Source organism: Aulonocara stuartgranti, assembly GCF_965226115.1.
Source record: "Aulonocara stuartgranti genome assembly, chromosome: 15".
NCBI classification, from domain to species: Eukaryota; Metazoa; Chordata; class Actinopteri; order Cichliformes; family Cichlidae; genus Aulonocara; species Aulonocara stuartgranti.
Window position 1 is genome coordinate 5,624,931 of NC_138951.1, and position 21,886 is coordinate 5,646,816.

Genomic DNA, 21,886 nt, shown 5'->3' on the forward strand with positions numbered 1-21,886 from the left:
ATATAAAACCTGTTTGCTTAACTCTTAATGAACAGCAACTCAAAGTAGGTGACCAACTAAGTTATTTTATTTAAAATGGAAACCTCTAACTGCCTGACCAACATGACTTTGCTGCTGAGCAAAACCAAAGGTCATTAATAGTGTTTGATCGCTCATCTAAAAGTCCTTTTTATCCATTGTGGAAAAAAAATATCAAATTCATGCCAATTAATAACCACGCAAAAATCAATCAATTGGACAAAATTTATTTGCAATGATTAATTATCCCATCATGGCCAGACTTCTGACAACTTGACCCATCCGAGGACGTCAGCACAAGACATCTTAGTCCAGCTGTAAGAACACAAAACAGGTGTTAGTTATTGTAAAGAGACGGGCATATAGCATGCTTGTGAGGAGCAAAAAGCAAAACAGCATGAAACTCATGCAAAATTAAAACAACATTTAATTCATGGGCTTCATCCTCAAATCAGTAAAGCCAGTCCTAATGAAACTTTATACAGTGGGAAATTCAGTTGATGTTCTGTGATGTAAAGTTATGATCAATTTGAGAGGCAACAGAAAAATACAACTTACCTTAACGAAGCCGATGTCTTTAGCGTACTGCCTGAAGCACTGGCGGCACATGTTGATCCCGTATTTACGGATCAAGCCATGTCTGTTAGAGCACACTCGGCTGCAACAACATCAGAGTAGGATCAGTCAACGCATATATACGCTTTTATGTACCAGTTATACAAAACCCTGGCGCCGATTGTCGTAAACTATGAGCCGGTGTGCATTTGGTGTGCTCTTCTGAACACCGGGGCTAACTTTTAACAGTCCTGTAATAATGCTATTCTCAATAACGTTAAACATTTGTTAAATTTCTTCCGATCAAGCGACGGAAGAAATTACACGCCTAACTCATGTGCATTAAGGGCTTTCGGTAACTCTAGCCGTTATAAAACCAAATCCGGTCAAAAGACACACAAGGCTGATGCTAATAGGGAAGGAGAGAGTATTTGCCTCCGCCATATTAGCTCAGGTTCAGGGCACATGCGGTGCACGTTTGGTAGCGTTTTTTTTTAAAGATGGGGAGGCCAGAAACACCTTATATCACCTCAACTTGATCACGTTAACCGATAAACAACGCAACAAAGTAGACACTGACCAGGAGCGGGATCCCTGTCCGAATTTTCTGGGGTGACTCCAGTAGAGCTGCTGATGGCCCATCTTGTCTCTTTTCGCTCGAGTGTCGGAAAGGAAGAAGAACGGGCGCGCGTGCGCAAATAGGCTTTCTGGTGCTCTATTTCCGGCGTCGGGTTGTTGTGTACCGCCTCCTAGCGCCTAACTAAATTTAAAATACTAATTTTTTTGTACATCGCCAAAACTAATCAATTTGAATTAATAAATCCCACAGCCCAATGGGTAACCGTGACATCATTTAACCCTCTTACAGCTCTAAGCCCTGCATTTAAATAAAACCATGTTATATTAAACTATTCAGTCTTCATCTCGGAAACAATTGTCTGTTGACCATAAGCACTTAAAACAGCAAAGTGCTGGCTCTTTCTGTTTAGCGTGAGCATCTGGTTGCACACATAATCCTTCAAATTAACTCGTGACATGTACAAATGTACTGCAATAAAAAATCATGCAAACCACAAATGCCTGAAATTGTTCATTGATTACCCACAAAATGCGGTCTAATCTTCATTTAAGATTATAACCAAACGCAATCAGACTAAACAAATAATGTATTTAGCTCCAGTTTCTTAAAAAGCTATTCACAAACAGATACATAGTTATTGTATATTCTAAAAAATAAAAGAAAGAAAGAAAGAAAGAAAGAAAGAAAGAAAGAAAGAAAGAAAGAAAGAAAGAAAGAAAGAAAGAAAGAAAGAAATATACAGCAAATACAAACTTTAAATAATTTCATTATATGTAAATCTTCCAAGTAATTTCGTGACATAGGTACAACGTCAGCTTTAAATTAAAATATTGATTGGTACATTGAGCTTGCACCTTGCATTTTTGCATGATTCGTTCTTTGAATAATTCAGCCTTTGATTTTATATATTTCAGTTGCATTTTACTCAGAATTATTGTGTCATTTTTATCATGGCAAAGAATCTTTTTTTTTTTTTTTTTTTGTATTTTTAATAGTATGTTTCAAATTTGCAGAAGATCCCCTGCTGTTTCATAACATCTTTGGCATCATCTTTTATTCTCAATAAAGGAGACAAACACTGAACTACTGAAGAAGAAGGAAACAAGCAGGTTTATAAGGAAAATGCACTGCATCTTAGTACCAAAACCCCATGTCCTCACTGAGGGAACAATGCATAAATCTGTCAGGAAAATTTACCAAGAGATTATTATGGCAGCTGTCCATGACCTATCTTGGGAGAGGTTAGGTGATGGGACAATAGCTACACAAAGGCCCAAAGTGCACAGGTAATTCTTCAGCAGAATAGCTGGGAAATAAGAAACTGTTTTTTGAATGGCAAAGTCAGGATATGTCTGTCAAGGGAGGCCATCTGTGGAACAGTCTTCCTCAACCCATTAGAGAATGCTCTACACTCAATTTGTTTAAGGCAAAGGTTAAAAACTGGTTATGGACAAATCAAGTGTGTGATCATGTATGAGTTGTATAGTTTTAATGTTTTATTTGGGAACAGAATGGTGTGTATGTGTAAGTTTGGTGATGGAGTTTTTATTATGAATGAATGATGAATTTTTATGAATTATTATGTCTATTTTTTATGCTTAAGGACAACAGATGGAAATTAGCCCTTGGCTATAATCTGGTATGTTTACATTCATGTAATTTTTTTTTACATTTATGTTCATTAACATGCACTGTCCTAAATAAAATAAATAAAATAAATATGTTCACCTTAAACCAATTGAGATGCTGTGGGATGACTCGAAGAGGGATGTTCAATCAAGATCAATTGTGGGAACAGTTTCTAGGGAGGATTGATCCAAAATTCCTCTTCTATGTTGTACACATCCTACATGGAGCTACATGTAGCATCTAATGGAGGTTGGTATTGCTGAAATAGGTTCCACGAGTTAACAAAATTCAACACTTCCCTTTTTTGGGTCTGCACTGTGAGTGATCAGTGAAGAAGAAAAAAACAAAAACAAAAAAGTAGCAATTAAGGCAGTCTGTGTAGATTTGCAACACATTGTATAAATAATCAAGAAATCCCAGTGTTGTGCCAAAAAGTGATTTCTGGTATTTGCCAACAAATAATTGCCAGCATTTAAAATGTCAATGAGTTGTTGGCCTGCAATCCGTCAAACATAGCTATTATTAGTAGTGATTATTAAACTTGGACCCTCTTTCACAGTGCACCTTTTGGTCTCCCTCCCCTCAACCCCAGGAGGTTGTGTCAGATGGCAGCCTCTCCCTGGTCCTACCAGAGGTTTCTTCCTGCTAAAAGGGAGTTTTTCCTTTCCACTGTTGCCAAGTGCTTGCTCATCATCTGACTGCTGGAATTCTCTCTCTATTATTGTAGGGACTTTACAATATAAAGTGCCCTGAGGACACTATTGTTAAGACTTGGTACTAAACACACTGAATTGAATTCAACTGAACTTAATTGTAAATGACATCAAGTCATTTAGAGCTAGAAAGATCATTCTAGTCTGCGACTTAAAAAAACAACAACAACTTTGATATAGCCTTTATTCATCCAGGTTAAAAATGACACTGACATTAAAAAATTTTATAAAGTCTATAAAGTCAAAAATGACTGAATATAATGTAGGTATAATAATGCAAGGTAATAAACAAAGAAACAAAAAACAAGTAATTTCTTTATTTTATATATAACCCCTTCGTAAATCTTGTTTACCACAGACTATTTACCCCCAACAAGCACAGATTTTAGACATCAAAAAAAGCAAATCACACATAAAAACATGGGAAATTACTTTTGGGGGGTCAATCACATTTCAAACAGGCCCAATAACTTTTCCTAGCCACTCAAACCTCATCAGGTCAGTTTAGAGAGCAGAGTATCTGCAGCAGCAGGAGCAGCAGCGGGGATTCAAGATATTTCGGGTATCTCTGGTGCCCCCCGCTGGCCCGTTGCATTGTGGGACAGCGACAGGCAGTGTTTTCACACAGCTAGTCGACAGTTGCGTTTGCCGTGCATTTTGCAGAACGGTATGGAGGAGAATGGGAAGCCACCGTACTGACTCTTCACAGTGAAAGCTCCGCACGGATTCTGCGGTTTTAGGTAAACTACTGTGAGCGTGGTTGTTGTGGTTCGACACGGTGTTGACGGTGGTTCGGTCCGGGCGGGTTACTTGCAAGTTGCTAGCTGACGCCGTTGCTAACTTGCTATTAGCATTTCCGTGATGCTGGCTGTCATAAAAGAGCGAAGCCGAGGCGCCCGCCGTTGTTTTCGGCTGCTTTCTGTGGGTTTTGTGTCAGTCGGCGAAATGCTAAAAACTGTATCTCGTGGTTTTAAAAAAATCGATTGAAGCCGCCGCTGGCTCGGTGTTGTCCAACGGCGGCCAATTTAGGACAGAAAAAAAAACTGATGGGGTTTGTGCTGTAGGCTCCAAGACGAAACTGCACATTTACATGATAGGCGCTTGTACTGCTAGTATAAACCGGTTTAGGTCACGATAAAAGAAATTAAGTGGATTAAAATGGGAAATACTTTAAGCTGTAGACCAAATATTTGAGTTGATTTGGCAGGAGGCGTGTGGAAAGCATTTAGCACGGAAAAGCCGAATGTGGGCATGCAAATTACAATAATTTGAAGAATGTGGGTTAGAGAGCTGTATCGTTTTATTCCTGCATTTAGCTGTTTTCCTTAAAGTACACATCACATATTAATACATTTCTGTGCACATTTACTAATAGCGTTTGGGGCTTACTTTAATGTATATGTCTGTGTGGGGCAGTTACAGGGAATGTGTTTACTTCTGTTATCACAGACTCTAGTAGGTATCAGATACCTTTCTCAGGCAGTGTCGGTGACACACTGCAGTCTGGACTGGATGCTACCATTAAGTAGAGTTTTCAGGCAACCAGAAAACAGAATAAATGGTCAGGTAGTCAGCCTGAGAGACTACTAATTTAATAACGAATAAAGTATGGAGGTTTGCTCAGCAGAAATGAGCGATCAATATTGATAATGCAGTTAAGGAGGAAAATAAATGGAGGGCAAATTAGAAGCATTGAGCTTTAACCAACATTAACGATATAAGCGAAGATGAAGTATGGGGTAAGGGTGAGGATTGGATGAAATCACAATTGTGGCGTTTGTGATACTCTTTGTAGGGGCTGGCTGGCAGCCAGTTGCATGTATATTTCTAATAAAGCTCGGTGATTATCATTTATTGAATGTCTGTGAAACCATAATATATACTTTTACATTGTCATCAGACTAAATGCATTTTATTGGATATGTTAACTGTACTCTGCAGATAAGGGAAGATAAGTAAACTGGAGGTGCTTTCAGGTATTAGCTCAATGCAAAGTACAGTAAATATACAGAAATCTGTATTTGATATGGTCAATGTTCTGCCTGTAAAACAGCAGCAGTTATGTTGACAGTTTTTGGTGGCACTTGGCAGGTAGCTTGTTTTAAGCACTTTGTAAAATCTGCTTCTTTTTCATTTGAATTTTGTCTTCCTTGATTGTAGCCCCTGTCTAATAATCTAATCTGATTAATTCTAACTAAACTGATCTCAAAGCTATATGATAAAAAACTGTCTCTGTACCAAGTACAACATTTTCAAGAAGGATAGACTCTGTTTCATTTAACTTTCTCCTGAGTGATCATTTTACTTGTAATTATAAGAAAAAAAATTCAGCTTGGTTGTTATGCGATGTGTATGTTAAATTTGTCCATTGTGATTATAGAATGAGACGCTCTTAGGGAATAGTTCCTAAACAGGAATTTTTTCCTGGCATCTCCTACCCTGATAACATTATTTTGTGAGTATTGCTTTACATTTGGTTTGGAAGTCAGATGTCAGAGCTGAGAGTGAAATCACTCCATAGTTAGTGGGTTCTGGCAGTAAAGTTGGAAAAACAAGAAAAAAACCAAGATATTTTTGGTTCACAGCCAGGTAAAGCCATTCAAGTATCACTAACAATACAGCACAATGCTTTTCTTTTATGTGCACGTCAAAACTCAGCTGCAGCACTTTAACAGATAGACTGGTCAGTGTTCTGCATGAAGTACCTAAAACTTTCATAGTACTGCACTGTATGTTTGAATAGAAGAAGTTCAAACCGATTGACATGGTAACTTAAACTGCAGGTCTGATTATTAGCCATTTACGGAGATTGATGCTGTTTCCTACAGTTATCACCATATTAGTTTTGCGCATTTGTCGTGTAGGTGGTTCAGTTGTTACCAAGTGACCTACCTTATGTGTGTGGGATGGCAAAAGCTAATGAGTGATGATTACTGCACCGAGTTTGGTCTTGCGTAATTTGCAACAGTATATGCTTAAACATCAATTGATGTCTTTTTCCATGTTCCAGCATGGCAATGTGCTTTATATACTGTGGAAACAAATTTCTGTCAAGATTTTCGTAACATTGCCTTACCCCCACCTGTCACAATGCACTTAATTTTATTTTCTGGTTTATTTTTCATTCAGGTGGTGCACGCACACTGCCACTCTGCTGCCTCTCAAAAACCGCCATGCCTTATGGAATATTCATTCAGCACCAGTGACATTCCAGTGGGATCCATGTTTACAACAACAGTTAATTTTGCCAACACTTAGCCTGATAGCACTTTCTTTTTAAATCGCTCCTGTTCTCAGTGCAAAGCGTAAGCCCCCCATACAGCTGCATCTTGAGTCCCAATTATCAACTTCTCTCCCTTTACAAGAGGATAACCCTCTATCATGAGATTCCGAATCTACAAGAGGAAGGTGGTGTTACTGACTCTGGTGGTTGTCATATGTGGCCTGGCTTTCTGGAGCAGTGGAAGGCAGAAGAAGAACGACAGTGGATCGTTACCCAGGGAAGTGGAGGCGGTGCGGAGGAGCAACATTATCAGCAGCAGCAGCAGTAATAGCGTCAACAGTCATAACCAGGAACAAGCAACGCCAGCGGTCAGTCGGGCACCTGTCCCAGCACCTGTTATACAAGCAAATGACACACACCAAGAAAAAGAAAAGGACAAACCCAAAATATCCAAGCCAGATGTGGATAATACCACTTTAGTCTACCGTGGCATTGTCTTCCAGCTAAACTTTGATCAGACGATAAGAAATGAAGAGAAATTTAAGACGACTCGAAAGAAGGACGATTTGGTTGTAGTAGTTCAGGTCCATAACCGACCAGACTATCTAAAGCTATTGGTAGACAGTTTACGAAAGGCCAGAGGTGTGGATAGCATACTGCTGATATTCAGCCATGACTACTGGTCCCCTGAGATTAACAAAGTGGTTGCCTCTGTTGACTTCTGCCAAGTCCTCCAGATTTTCTTCCCCTTCAGCATCCAGCTGTACCCACAGGAGTTCCCTGGAAATGACCCCAGGGACTGCCCCAGAGACATCCCCAAAAAAGACGCCTTAAAACTGGGTTGCATTAACGCAGAGTACCCTGACTCGTTTGGACACTACCGGGAGGCCAAGTTTTCCCAGACCAAGCACCACTGGTGGTGGAAGCTTCACTTTGTATGGGACAGAGTTCGAGTTCTCAAAGACCATAAGGGTCTCGTTCTCCTGATCGAAGAGGACCACTACTTGTCTCCGGACTTTATCCATCTCTTAAAGCAAATGACTGCTCTGAAAAGGGAGCAGTGCACAGACTGCGATATCCTCTCACTGGGGAGCTACAGCCACATCGGCTACTCCAGCAAAGCAAATAAAGTGGAGGTGAAAGCCTGGAAGTCCACCGAGCACAACATGGGGATGGCTCTGAGTAGAGAGACGTACCAGAAACTCATCCAATGCACCGACACCTTTTGCACTTATGATGACTACAACTGGGATTGGTCTTTACAACACTTGACTGTGTCATGCCTGCCCTCCTACTGGAAGGTCATGGTGAGCGAGGCACCACGGATTTTCCATGCCGGAGACTGCGGCATGCACCACAAGAAGGCTTCTTGCATGCCCATTAACCAGAAAACCAAGATAGAAAACATCCTACAGAGCAGTGGGAACCAGCTGTTCCCAAAAAACCTCCTGATCACAAAGAGATTGCCAGCCAACGGGGCAGGAGGAGTGGCCCCACATGTGAAAAATGGGGGCTGGGGAGACATCAGGGATCATGAACTCTGCAAGAGCTATGTTCGATTACAGTGACCTTAATTGCTACTATTATATATTATTGTCTCTTTTGCATCCTATATAAAGAAAAAGTAAATCTTTATGGACTATTCTTAATATTGCCTGTTTTATTGGCTTGTTCCAAATAAAGACGAATGTTGGATTTTTGGCTTCTTTAACACAAATATGTCTTTACATTGAATTATTTAAGTAATTCCTAACAAGTCTGCAATGTTTTGTATCATTGATATACTAAACAATATATATTGCTGTGTTTTCTATAAGAAGATTTTAAGATTATTATATGCATCATTTGATATTCAAAGTCTAAAAACATACTGATGGGAAACAAATTAAAGGTAATGTCAACATAACTTAAGCCACTGGTTTCCACTGACCTGTTGCTATTGTTCAGTCTGCACACATACACTGGAAAAAAGGTCAGAACATTGCCTAAAGGTTGCCGGGAGTTTCTTATGACAGAAAGAACCACAAATTTTTCCTACGCAGCTTATCGGTCCGTTTAAAAAATGCACCAAAGCGAAACTAGGACCAGCACTACCCTGTGCTCCTTTTCCACGGATCAATGGCCAGTTTCTAACTCATAAACGTCTGTTGCTAGTGCCAAAAACTGGTGTCAGTGGGTATGGAAGGAGCTATCACAAGAAATATACCAGTGATTGGACTGAAAGGCAGCCCACGGATTCTATCCGCCCTAATTTTCCATACAAGAAAATGATCCCAACATCTTATAGTACACACTAAGAAATGATAAGTTCAAACCTATGAAAATCTGGCCTACAAAAGGCGCCAAGGCAGAACTGGGTCCAAATTAACAGTAGCTTAAAAATGTCTGAAATCTGGCTTAGGAATTTGAGTTGAAGCCTGGTGACTGCCCACCGTTATCTCTCCGGTCAAAAATTTTTTGTCAAGCCCTAAATACTCTGAAGAAACCTTAACTTCTCACATCCTGTGCTTTTGACCACTCAATTTCTGCTCATCAGGGTGGAAATGTTTGTGGAATAAAGGTGACTGCTCAGAACAACGTTTTATTGATGAGTAGGGATCTCTTCCTCTTAAGTTGACCAGTGACCCTTGCAGCATAACTGAGCTACAGCATCCCCTCACTATAGCACTTACGCATTCAGGTGTTCCCGTAATTTGTCACCCATCTGTATCTCAGTAGGTGGTAAATTGGGAAGAGCAGGCAAGTGCTCACTGGTGCAGTCACGAGTTTGGCGAAACTATGGACTCGGAGGTCCCGCTGTGCTCACATAATTAGTTTGAAGGTATTTATATCTCACAAATTTGCTGAGATCAAAGTAGATCCGTTGAGACACCTCATTCTATTTAAATAATTTCCATTTAGCTTCAACGGGTTATTAGAGAACACCAGAAGACTCGATATTAAAGTGACTGCAGCAGTTCGGAATTCAATTCCATCAGTGCTTTCAGTAACGGGGGCGCGCAGAGCTACAGTTTTCATCGTGTTATATCTGACAGAAGTGATGGTGATGCACTGCAGCTAAATAAAACTGCAGGCCATTGTTTTGTTGCAATGCATCACTGCCCCTACCCAATGTAGTATAACGTTGTGCTACTGTATCTGCAGAGATTCTCACAGAGAAATAAACGCGATGCACCTGGAGAGCTCCCAAGGCTCTGACACTACTTTCTGTTTTCTGTTGTTCCTATTGAAGATGCATTTACATTTTAAGTGCTTAGGCCACAGCTCAGTATTGATAGTTTCCGCTGACGCCCGAGCTCACTGGCTTCTCTGGCTGCATTGATCCCCTACTCCCTTTCCATCACTCCATCCCTCAACCATCCTCCTGGCAGTGTTCAACAATCAGTTCTGCATACTTTTCAAAATCTGGAATAAGTTATCAGTGACTGAACTCTTCAAACAGTTCACATTTAAGGCCTCCTCTGGTAGACTCTGCCGGTGGCCTTTCAGTGACACAAGTCTCAGCATAAAGCACCACATGAATTAAAGATGAAATACTTTAATGTATGTAGAGGAAGTTGTTTCCTTAGTGTGATTTTTTTCTATTTAGATTGACACAAAGCCTCTCAAATGTTCCTCTTCGGTACAAAAACAAAGCAATGCAATCTCTGCAGGGTAAGCAGTTCCTGTTAATTTCTTATTAGTAAACTTCAATTCATAATGCAGTGTGAAGACATGCAGTCATACTGCTGCTGCTTCTCTGAGGTCATGCAACTGGCAAATTGTGCAGCTGTTCCCATGGTGCATACTCAGAAATTGGGCCTGTACCACAAGGGAAGCATGGCTTAGAATAGAACTGAGAATAGAAGAAGTGGCACATTGTTCTTGATACGTGGTGACTAATGGTTAGCTGACATTGGAGCGTTAGAAACTGTTATGTGTTGGATTTAAGGTCTGTACAGCCCAAGACCATTATCCATACCTCTCCCCCTCCTAAAAATTCCCGATACACAGTTATCTAAATTGCAGTTGAAAAGGCGCAGAGGAAAAAACTGCCTATCCACTCTAGAATCCAGGCCAATTGTCAATACAGCCATCCTAATAAAGCAACTTTGTATTCCATGTTGCATTTAATTTGTCACCCTCTTATCCCGACTTTGTAATATAACTCATTCTTTAATGTCTAAACTAACCACAGGTCTTAGCAGCGGGTTAAATAAACATCCCTGCAGAGCTTGAAAATGAAACTAGATTAATGTGATCCTTTCCCCAACTTGACTAGACGTGTACGTTCAAATCTATCACTGACATAAAGGCATGAATTAATTTTTTTCCCCTCCCTCCCTTCTCACAGTATCTTAAGATGTCAAGTTTCTGCATCACATGAAATGTTGCTCAGTCTGGGCTTCTAGCCCCCGAGAGGCAATATTAATCATTCATAGACGTTGCACACATTGAAGGTAAACAAAACTCTGGGTCAATATATGGAGACATGCAGACGAGGGAATTGCATCAGTGTGAAAAGATGGTCAAAGAGGGATTGTGCAGTGGGATTCGTTTTCAAGCTATTGAATACCTATCAAAGAGGGCCCATTTCCCTGAAGGTGTAAGATAGATGCAGCTCTTTTCAAGCCTGTGCTCGACGCTACTGTAGTTTGATTGCCATTCAAAGGTGATAGGGTTTGTAAACAGCACAGAAAGCACAATAATAGCACATATATTACAATCAGTGGGGTTTTTGTTTTTTAAATGTAAATATCTCACTAATTCTGATTGACACTTGCTCAAGATTGATGTTGCCAGCCCAGAAGAGATCAGTAATGCAGTCAGAGCTGTTTTAGTGACAGCCTGACGGGATGATTGTGCCAGTCTATCCTGCTGATCACACCTTTTTTTCCCCTCACATAACAGCGATGCCACAGGCTGCCGGTTTAATGGCTATGAGTGCTTGTGTTTCTCCTAAAAGTAGCTCATAAATTATGGAGAGGCAGTTTTATTCTGCTCTTTGAATATAAAATATATATGAAGTGGAAGCAATACATTTGTGATGGGAGACCAAGGGAGAGACAACAGGATATAGGCTACATATCACATAGACAGCAATTTCCCCGTTTGATCAAGTGATTGTTATGGAAAAAACATTCCAAAAGCTCTCATTTGCCTGAACAAGACTGCCACCTGCTGGTTAGCTGCAATACTAATACTTCAGTGGTCAGGGAGGTAATTCTCAAAATGAAGTAAAAGGAAATTTTAGAAATCTCCTATATAAGGTGTGTCAAACTTAAGGCCCGGGGGCCAGAATTGACACGGTAAATTCGGTCCACTGGATGGTTTTGGAAAATGTGAAGGAGGGCATCAATTTTTGACTTTTAACTGTGTTTTCGTAAGTTTCACAGATTCTTCTGCTAATAAAAACCTCCCCCATGGCTGTTCATTCGTTCATGCTACACCAGAGTAATTCGTTAACATTTAAATAACAGAAATCTTCCTATTTTCTCACAAATTATTTCAGAAATGTCTCTTTATTTGGTTTTGTTTTTTAGAATTGGTCCACAAAAAGGGACATTTGCAGTGAATAAACAAAAGCTTTGTTTTGCAATGACAGGACAGTCTGTGTGATGAGCAACCAGAAGTTTTCCTGCTATCTTACACATTTATTTCTCACTATTTAAGCCAGATTTCATTCATTTACCGCAGCAGGATTTCTTTGTCGTGTTGAAAAACTGAGATGTTGTTACAATTGCAAAGCTTATAAGATATCTCTGCAATTAAATCGAAAGAAAAGGGAATTTTACTCATCCAGGTTGCTTTAGATCAAAGTGGCTCACAATGTCAAATGAGTTTGCCCTAGAACCCTGCCCTGGAACCAAGCCATCATGGGAAATTATTAGTTGTGCTAGTCCTTCATTATGAAGTGAAAAAATGTAATACTTCTTTCGCTATGCGATAAAAGTAAAGGTTAACAATGTAAGAAATTCACATTGTATTGAGCCTGACCGCTTAACCAGGCAGAAGAAAGCATGGAGGTTGCATGTCCAACTAATAAGTGTTGCATGAACGCGTAGTTTCATGTGTAAATAAACAGTGAACACAAACAGAACAGGTAGTCTGTCAAAGCTGTTTTAATAGGCGTCACATGGAGGAAAAGGCTCCCACTGTTAAAATCCTTAGTTCTGTGTGGGTGCCTGAAAAAGCACCCCTCACCTCAAGCACCTAACCCCCCAACACCACCAGTGCTGACGCATGTCAGCTAGTAATTCAACACAGTGTCAAGTTTGTTCACAAGTTCAGCATCAGTTACTGGCAATATAACAGAAGTCACAGATTTCAGTCCTGTGTGCAGAACAAGGTTGTCAGTCTTATTTGTTAAAGTGAGTTTCACAAGTATTATGACGGATGGGACTGCTGCCTATGGGTGAGGAGAACTATGCCAGCGTTGGTCTTCCTGTGGTTTACCTGAGCTCGAAGTGATGGCTGAATTATAGACCACTGCCTCTGCGCCTACCTGTCTACGTAGTAAAAGGAATCTGCAGCGACAGGCTAGCTAGCATTCAGCACTACCTGTTAGACAAAAGGATAGACATTTCCTATACCAAACGTTTCATTAATAAAAATACACCTGAAATTTCTCTATGTACAACAGAAAAGAAACATTTTCACCTGCATATTCAAGATTTGTTTTAATATTAGGTATAGATTTTCTGTATTAGAAATATCACTATTTTCTGAAATGAGGATTTTCAATTAATGTAATATGATCATTTCACTCATAAATCACTGATGTACAATATTTACATATATTACAGAGCCCATTTCATCCGAAACAATATTAAAATAAATGCTCAATAGATACAAAGTTTGTTTTTTTAAATTCTATTTATATAACAACCTTGTCAAGGAGTCCTTACACACTCCAAAATGTAAAGCCATACTCCTCTAACTATTAAGTGCAAACAATTTTTTTTTATATAAAAAACTATGATTGCAGCATCCAGCGTTGAGACAGAACGATAACAAGCCGTTTCCCCAAGTGCTTTCAAAGCGTTTTGAAAAACTTGTTCCACCCTCATGAGTTCAAAATATACAAGGGAAGAAAAAGAATGAAAGAAAAACAAAACTGTGCAAATAAACTCCTGAGTTTGACAACTCGGACTTAAAAACGTTTCAAAAGGAAGTAAAAGGCAGTCTCTCTTGGGCAGGTGTTTGACAACCGTGACTGCACAAGGAATCACCCAGGAGGTGAAAAATAAGAGACTTCGCTTTGGGGATATGCTGCTGTCGCTCCAAAACAGTTCCTCATCTTATTCCCTTTATCTGTGAATATATTACATTTATTTTATCTCTTTCTTTCTTTTTTAAAAAAGGGATTTAATTAAACCCACACAAAAAGGTCAGGTTGAGGCATCATCACAAATGCTTACACCGTATCTAGTCTTTGAAGATTTACAGGCACAAGAGATTGGGGGATTAGTTTGTTATTGTTAGACTAGACACGTTCTGATATGAGCATAGATGCAATAATGAAGCCAGTCAAACCTTCCCATAAGCCTCCTGGATGATTTAAAACTTGCCATCTAACTTCCAATAGCAAACTTTAAACCCACTCCACCTCCCCCACACAGGCGCACGCGCACACACACACACAAAACAAAGGGGGTCAAGTTTCTAACTCTGGCCTTGGCCAAAATTCTTAACATGAACAGTAACACAAAGAGAGCATCTGGGTGCTTGTAGTGATGAGAATGAAAGGAAACACTCGAGGTCATGTGATGTGTGACTGTGTGTGAAGAAGCGCTGCAGGGCCTCGGTCGTGGTCGTCCCCACGTCTCTGTTGCGTGGAGCTGTTATTAGCAGCACCAGCATCGACTATACTACTGTTCCACTGGGGGAATTGGCTGGGTTGTTTTGAGATGATAGCAATCCCTGTGGAGAGACAGATAACACACATTGATAATAAAGGTTTTTACTCAAATGTAACACGAGAGGTAGAACAGTGAGGCCGTGAGGTTTGCTCTCTCTTTTTTTTTTTTTAAACAAACTGTCCTATTTATAATCAAAAATGATGCAGGTTTATAATATATATATATATATATATATATATATATATATATATATAGCGATAGATAGATAGATATAGATATATATGAGGTGTGAACTCAAACCCAAACAAACCCAAACCCAACTGCTCCTGAATGCAAGAATTACTCAAAAACAAAACAACAACAACAACAACAAAACATAACTTTAAAGTGTCACAAGAGAGTATTCTCATGAGGCCCGTCACTCACCACTTTCCCAGGCCTAGCCCAGGTGCAAACGAAACCCTCCTGACAGGCTGTTACCAGACAGTCCTCCAGGAAGATTAACACAGTGAGTCTTTCGTGAGCTATCTTTTTGCACACCAGCGGTTCCAGGAGCGGCACCTCCTCCATGCGTGGGCACAGAGTAGTGCCTAAAGTCTTAGCAGCGTCAGCTTTCGCCATCTTTGACGAGCTGAGCTGGTTTAGCTTGTCGCTGCTCTTGCTGCTGATGTGACCCATGCTGTGGTTTCTCTTGTGGTCCTTCTCGTGGCGCTCCTTCCGCGAGTCGTGTAACGACAGTGTTGCAAACTTGCTGACGCTGGTGGCGATGAAAGCGCTGTCAATGATGCTGTTGGCCTTGGTTGTGGCGGTGGTGCTGCTGCTGCTGTTGCTGCTGCCTGTGTTACTGTTGGGGGTGCTGCCCCCCGCTGGATTTGAGGAGTGAGGCAAGCTATTGGACCGAGGCAAGGTGCCGGGGAGGGAGTTAGTTGGGTTGCCGCTAGTGCTACTATTGCTCAAATTGTCTTTACTGTTGGTGCCACCGGAACTGGTGGTCGTGGACAGAGTAGAAGGAGGTTGTCCTGTTGCTGGAGGGCTTGTGGCACTCATAACATTAGTGTGTGTTCGAGTGCGGGACAAAGGGAGGTGAGGGAAGAGAATGTCCTCTGTGAGATCCCACAGGCACAGCTGGGTGTCCTGTCCCACTGAGCCAAATCTGTAGGTCACACTAACCGGTCTACTGTCCGTAGAGTTTCTCTTAGAAAGCCGAGAATGAGAACTGTTTGCTCTGTCTCTGCCTGCACTGAAGTGATTCTGCTCGTGAAAGTCCTCATCGCTGCCACTAAACTCCGCAGGCAAGTCGCCATCCTCAACACTGGTGGTACAGTGGTCAAACGCCACCACGCTCACCCATGACTTGTGGCCATGCCCTCGTGCAATGACTCTACAGTCCAAAAATGACCAAACCGTCACCAGGTCGTCCTCCCCTCCTGCCACAATATACCGTCCATCGGGGCTCCAGCACACGCACAGTAAGCCACCGAAGTAGCTCTTCATAGTTCCGTGTAGCTCTGCGGCATCAAAGCCAAAAACCCGCAGGAAGCCATCCTGGCTCGCACAAGCTAGAAACTTTCCATCTGGGGAGAAAGCAAACTCATTGAGCGCCCCTTCGCCCACTGTCCACCGCAGTAAAGGGTTACGAGCCGATTTGCTCTTGCAGGTATGCACAGCATAATTTTCACCCTGCTTAAGGAGCTGGTAGTGAGGTGCTGTGGTGCCACAGGTGTTTTCCACATTGTACAAGTACATGCTGCCACTGGAGTGAGCCACAAGAAACAGGCTCTCTGAACCAGGAACCCATCGCACACATGTTACTCTCGACTTGTCGATAAGTCTCTGGAAAGAGAAGAATAGAAAAAAGGAAAAACAAAGCAAAAAACAAGGAGACAGGTCAGCTAGTGGACTAGATCAAACATAAACACAATTTCTTTAAGGATTAATAAAGTATTCTGATTCTGATAAACATATTATTGGGAGCCTGTACAAGGAAAGTTCATCATATCCATGACACCTTTTTTCTATTTGTCACCACTTACCCCAAAATCAGCAGTCAAGCTAAGGGGTCACACAAAGGTGATTAACAACATGCTAAGTCAGGTTTCTCGATCTAGCTATGAGGATGTTCATATGAAAGAATATGACCAATCAGAAATGGGGTAAGACTAAGGGAAGCAGAGTGATATACACTATGGTATTATAAAAATAGATTTTAAAGACATAATAGAGGCTTAAAAATTAAACTAACACGTGCATGAACACACACTCGCACACACATGCGCATCAGGGCTAAAGCTATTACACCAGAGAGTTTGTGTGTTTGAGACAAAAGTACAATAAAAAAAAAAAAGAGTCATCTAAATATGTCTATGTAGTTATCTCAGTCAGAGAATGTCCAGGTCATGGGAGTCTGGACTGCTTGAGAAGAAGGCAACTGGTATCTTTTGTGGTTTGTGAAAATGAGCCACCATATAATTCAAATATGAAGGTTGCTACAGACTAAATATGCGCCATGGCTTCCCCAGTGTAACCAATTTTTGCATAGAGGAAGTGAAAAGTAACACTGTCTGATCGCCTTCAGAGATCAGATGGGCAGATGACACCTGTGTCACAATAGAAAACCTATAAAGCAGAAGCCTGCATAATGACTGAAACCAGCCCACTGAAGGAACAATGGGCTGGGAGGTCGTTTCAGTCATTATGCAAATGTACTGTTTATAAGATTGGGGAAACCTGCAGTCAGCTGAGACTGAAGAAGCTACTTTAATCAGTGATGAAGCGTTTCTCCCACTGAAAACGCTACGTCCAGATGAACAGAATCAACTTTTGGAGACACCTTATTAATATGAGAATAAATGCACCAGAACAAACCTCAGACATCCACCAGGGATAGAGAACAACAAAGGGAAATACACTGTTGTCCAGTATGTGGCAAGTTTTTTTAGATAAGTTCCAAAAAATGTTCTCCAACCATTAACATCCTAGTACACGTTTCACCATGGAAAACCCTCAAGACAAAAACTGGCACATTCCAAGGCTAAAATACTCTAACATAAGCTAAACAACACAGTGTAATTCAGTAAGCAGTGTTCAGATTTTTACATGGGAGGAACCAAACACTCACTCCACAAATGCATTACACAACATAACAGAGCCACCTCAACAGGAAAAGGACAGGACAACACCAAATACCTCATATTATGATAAAGTGAGGCAAAGACTCATAGAGGATTCCCACCTTGGCCCTGATTACAATAATGACCAAAGCCTTGTTTCACACCTTGGCTCATGTGACAACTCACATAATTAACAATGGCTCACAAGACCTCAGGACAACCCCCACTAGGGATTAAGTCATTGAGATTCTCCATGAGTTGTTTTAGAATTTTACGAAACCTCTTCGATGAGAGGGGAAACTCTTCATAAACCAAAAATAAAGTTCCTTTGTTTCGAAGCATTCATGATGCTGCTTGATTATGTGTGAGCTTCATCTTCTTTGGCCAGCTAGACTGAAAAAGCAATATTAATAAAGTTTAGTCTATTCAAAGTACAATAAAAGTTTTAAAATGACTTACAGATAGCTTGGACAAAAGGAAGAATTTATATTTATTACTAATGCTCACCAGAGAAAAACAAAGATTTTAGATTTTCTTTTTTCTTTTTTTTTTTAACAACCTTTAACTATCTACACACTTGGATCACAAGGATCATCCAGGAATGGTGATGCTTCATTCCAGAAAACTGAACATACCTGTTTATCTCTTACGTCAAACATAACCTGTAGAGCAGATTAGGTCTACGGTACAAATTATGTTGGCGATGTACCCTGGTAAGTAGTGGACCACATTTGGAACACTGAAAATCCAGGGTTAAACCCGAAGTTACATTACTAAGCCTCAAATCCTTCTTCATAGTACAAGGCTCAAGAGAGGCAAGTTGTCTTCAAAACAATGATAACTGCTACCCACCTCCTCATTGAAGAGTTTGCTGGTTTCCTTCTTTATTGGGTCTATGAGCTGCACCTGGCCAGCTGAGAAGCCCACCAGCAGAGAGACACTCTCTGCTGTAGCTGTGAGGGGGTTGAAGTCATGGCACGTAGGCTGCGTTCCTTTGTATATCCTCTTGTCTATGGGCTTACTAAGATCAGCAGCCTGCAATTACAAACACATTGACATGACTAAAAATAAATTAAAGAAACTGTGATATGTTGTTACATGTAGAAAGTCATTATTCCGAAATAGAAAGAAAGAGCAACAAAGCCTGACTAATGCAAATCTAACATTTGTGATAGCTTCATGTCTATCGCTTTCTTCAGGTCTATTTTGGGGCATAAAACAAGTCAGAGAGAAAGGTTAGGAGTTGCAACGCTTCTAAAGGTATCAGTGTTGTCAAAAAGGCAGCTCAAAATAAAATGAGATAAAATAAGCATCTATGGCTGCCTGACAATACAAGTGCTACGATGATGCTGTGGCTAGACTGTCATAAATCATTTATACAAGGATGCTTCATATTCCACCTGGGTTAGACACAGAAGACATATTACCAGGGATGTTCAGCTGCTAATATTAAGTTTAAAGAGAAATAAATACCTCAAACAAAACTTGTTTGATCCCAACTGTTTGCAGTGGATCTGTCTAATCCTTGAACAATAAACTTTATGTACAACAACTCACTGTGACTTGTCATCCTGACATACCCTGGTTAGGGTTTCAGGTGACAAATGTTTTACTCACTTTTGTCAACAGACAAAATGGTGATTTTGATCTATCTGTCACTAATCTGAAACTGTGCAAAATGTGTTGCTGTGCTTCAATTTCTTTTACCCACTGTCCTGTATATGGCTGAAAAACTTTGAGATGTTAAGTGGCAATCCCATTGATTGTAAGATTAGTGGTTTGACCATTAGCTCCTTCTTCATGCACATCACTGGGTCTTTGAACAAGACATTTAACCCCAAAATAATTGAGATAGTCAGGCCTTCACCTTGTAATGTGTGTGTTATCCATCTGTTAGCTATCTTTGTGAGGACCGAAATCTGCATTCTACTATACTTGTGAGAACCAACAGTCACTTGTAAGGACACACACACTGGTCCTCACAAGTTTGAAGGCCTTTTTGAGGCTCAAAATGTGGTTTTAGTGTCAGGGTTACAATTAGGCTATGGTTAGGTTTAGGGTAAGGGTTAGAGTTAGGCATCATTTTTAATGGTTGGGGTTAGGATAAAGGGCTAGGGAAACCATTATGTCAATGAAGGTCCTCACTAAGATAGCTGAACGGGGTTTTGTGTGTGTGTGTGTGTGTGGCTGCACTAGTTCAGTCCGTGCTCTGGGATTCCAAAACTTGATGAGGAAGTTTTGAGAATTGCTGATGTTAAAAACCACCCGAGACGTCCCTACATCAGGAAAATGAACCTGAATACAAATGCTGTCCCTAAAGCTAATGCAGCATTTACTCTGGTTCAATTTTGTTGTATCAACAGGTTAACATTGCTGTTTACTGGCAAACAGTTATAATGGCTAATATTTACTCCCTGCAGTTTTGATTAAGTAGCAAAAGTATCAGCATTTTTATCACTATTCGAAAATTTTCTCTAGGATCTCTTTTCCATAGACAGCAGTGTTATTAAATGTTTTGACATTGCAGTTTTACGGTTGCTCAGTCAATTTGAAGATTTTTTTAATCATAAGGAAACGTCAAACACTAGCCTCAGGGTTCAAAAAATGTAAAATCGAACCACACAATTCTGTAGCTTAACTTGCTGTCAAATAACAGACTTCATAACTTTTCAAACCTAAAGGTTGCCCTTTGCAGGGTAGTACACCATATTAACTTAGAATTATCCAAAATAAGTGTTCCTCTTTGCACTTTACTTTTGTTAAAGACGACAGAAGAACAGCTCTAACATTAACGTCAATATGCAATGTTAGAGTTTTCGTGGAAAACCAAAACACGAACACAAGTGTGAGTCCTTATTAGGATGCTTGGCCGCTACACCCAGCTTACGGGTCAAGCACATGACCAGCATGATCACCGCTGTCACAGTCACCATCTCTGCTTAAACGTGTCTTGCTGCAATGACATCACCACTGCACGCAACCTAAACAGTGGATCACATTGCATCACAACCCAGTCCTGACAGTAGCGTGCACACATCATTACACCATGAAAAACAACACTGTTCACTTCCATGCCCACAGCTTACAAAGTCTAAAGCTTACATGCAGTCAGTGGCTTCTTTAACAGGAACAACAAAGTTGTTTCCTGTCTGTATTGCCACCGACAGTGTAGAGGTGCACTTTCCACGTAAAGAAACGAGAATAAACAAACACCACATGACATGACAGAACAGGAGAAGCCTTTTCTCGTATAGCACAGTTCACTGGGTAATTTCATGTCACAGCTTTTCGCCGAATTAACTAGTGAACCTTGGAGGGCGCACAAATCTAATCGAAGCAACAACAACAACAAAAACAACTGTGGCGATGTTAGCTAAGAATGCTAATCAGTCTCTAACTTAGCTCGGTTTGCTACATGGCCTTCTCTTGATAATCTGCGCACTTAAATAACAGAAGCCGAGAGAGCTGACAGCTGGTTTGCAACGCATTTAAATATGTCAAATTAACGGACTGCTCCCGAACAGCGGTTACTTTGCCTCCTCGCTCAGTACTGTTTACCTTTCTCACGCCTTTGTAGATATAAAAGTAGAGTTCCCGGCCCACATTGAAACAGATCCTGTCGCCGTTGCCGGACTGGTCGTTTACATTGACGAAGGAGACCTTGACGGGATTGGAGCCCTGCGAGTTGAAAGGCACCCTGTTCGGGCGGCTGTATTCAGAGTGCGTGAGGAGTTTGTAGACACCTTCTCGTGTGGTGAACTGAGTTTTAATTTCGTTCATCTCCTTCCCTCCTCCCTCCGCCGCCATCTTGGAAATCGCCGTTCATCCTTGTCCTGGCCCCGGATGTCAGCGAGAGCGCATGCGTTGAACCGTTGCGGTCGCAGCCATGCGTACAGTGAATTATAGAGTCCAGCAGAAAAACAGAAGTGTATGCGCGTGTAAAACGCGATTAATTTAAACAATAAACACATCGACTTAAAATAACTCGCTGTTATTTAATATTTTTTATTGCTAAAATCAATGTTTTTTTACAACTTTTATGGACCACCAAAGCAATAAATAAATTATATTTATTTTGAATGAATACAAATAAAAATTCTATGTAATAATAAGAAAACCTATGGTGAAAAAGCTTTCAATTGAGTATAAACAGAGTAAAGAAAAGTAAATATTATTAGTAAATAAAAACAAAGGGGGAAAATCTCTCTGTGCAATAA

The 21,886-nt window shown here is 40.6% G+C and overlaps 3 protein-coding genes across 3 annotated transcripts; 1 reads left to right on the forward strand and 2 right to left on the reverse strand.

Moving 5' to 3' along the window:
* Nucleotides 1-229: 229 nt before the first annotated feature.
* rps29 (ribosomal protein S29) lies at nt 230-1,288 on the reverse strand. Its single transcript, XM_082506209.1, has 3 exons — nt 1,154-1,288; nt 577-676; nt 230-333 (listed from the first exon to the last, which is right to left on the reverse strand). Exons 1-3 carry the CDS (start codon nt 1,213-1,215, stop codon nt 325-327), a joined length of 171 nt encoding a protein of 56 aa, XP_082362335.1. The 5' UTR covers nt 1,216-1,288; the 3' UTR covers nt 230-324.
* Nucleotides 1,289-4,061: 2,773 nt separating this feature from the next.
* On the forward strand, nt 4,062-8,629 carry mgat2 (alpha-1,6-mannosyl-glycoprotein 2-beta-N-acetylglucosaminyltransferase). The gene is made up of 2 exons (XM_082504689.1): nt 4,062-4,235; nt 6,625-8,629. Exon 2 carries the CDS (start codon nt 6,877-6,879, stop codon nt 8,284-8,286), a length of 1,410 nt encoding a protein of 469 aa, XP_082360815.1. The 5' UTR covers nt 4,062-4,235; nt 6,625-6,876; the 3' UTR covers nt 8,287-8,629.
* Nucleotides 8,630-12,801: 4,172 nt separating this feature from the next.
* wdr20b (WD repeat domain 20b) lies at nt 12,802-21,527 on the reverse strand. The gene is made up of 4 exons (XM_082505101.1): nt 21,228-21,527; nt 18,522-18,704; nt 14,986-16,392; nt 12,802-14,620 (listed from the first exon to the last, which is right to left on the reverse strand). Exons 1-4 carry the CDS (start codon nt 21,474-21,476, stop codon nt 14,564-14,566), a joined length of 1,896 nt encoding a protein of 631 aa, XP_082361227.1. The 5' UTR covers nt 21,477-21,527; the 3' UTR covers nt 12,802-14,563.
* Nucleotides 21,528-21,886: the final 359 nt, after the last annotated feature.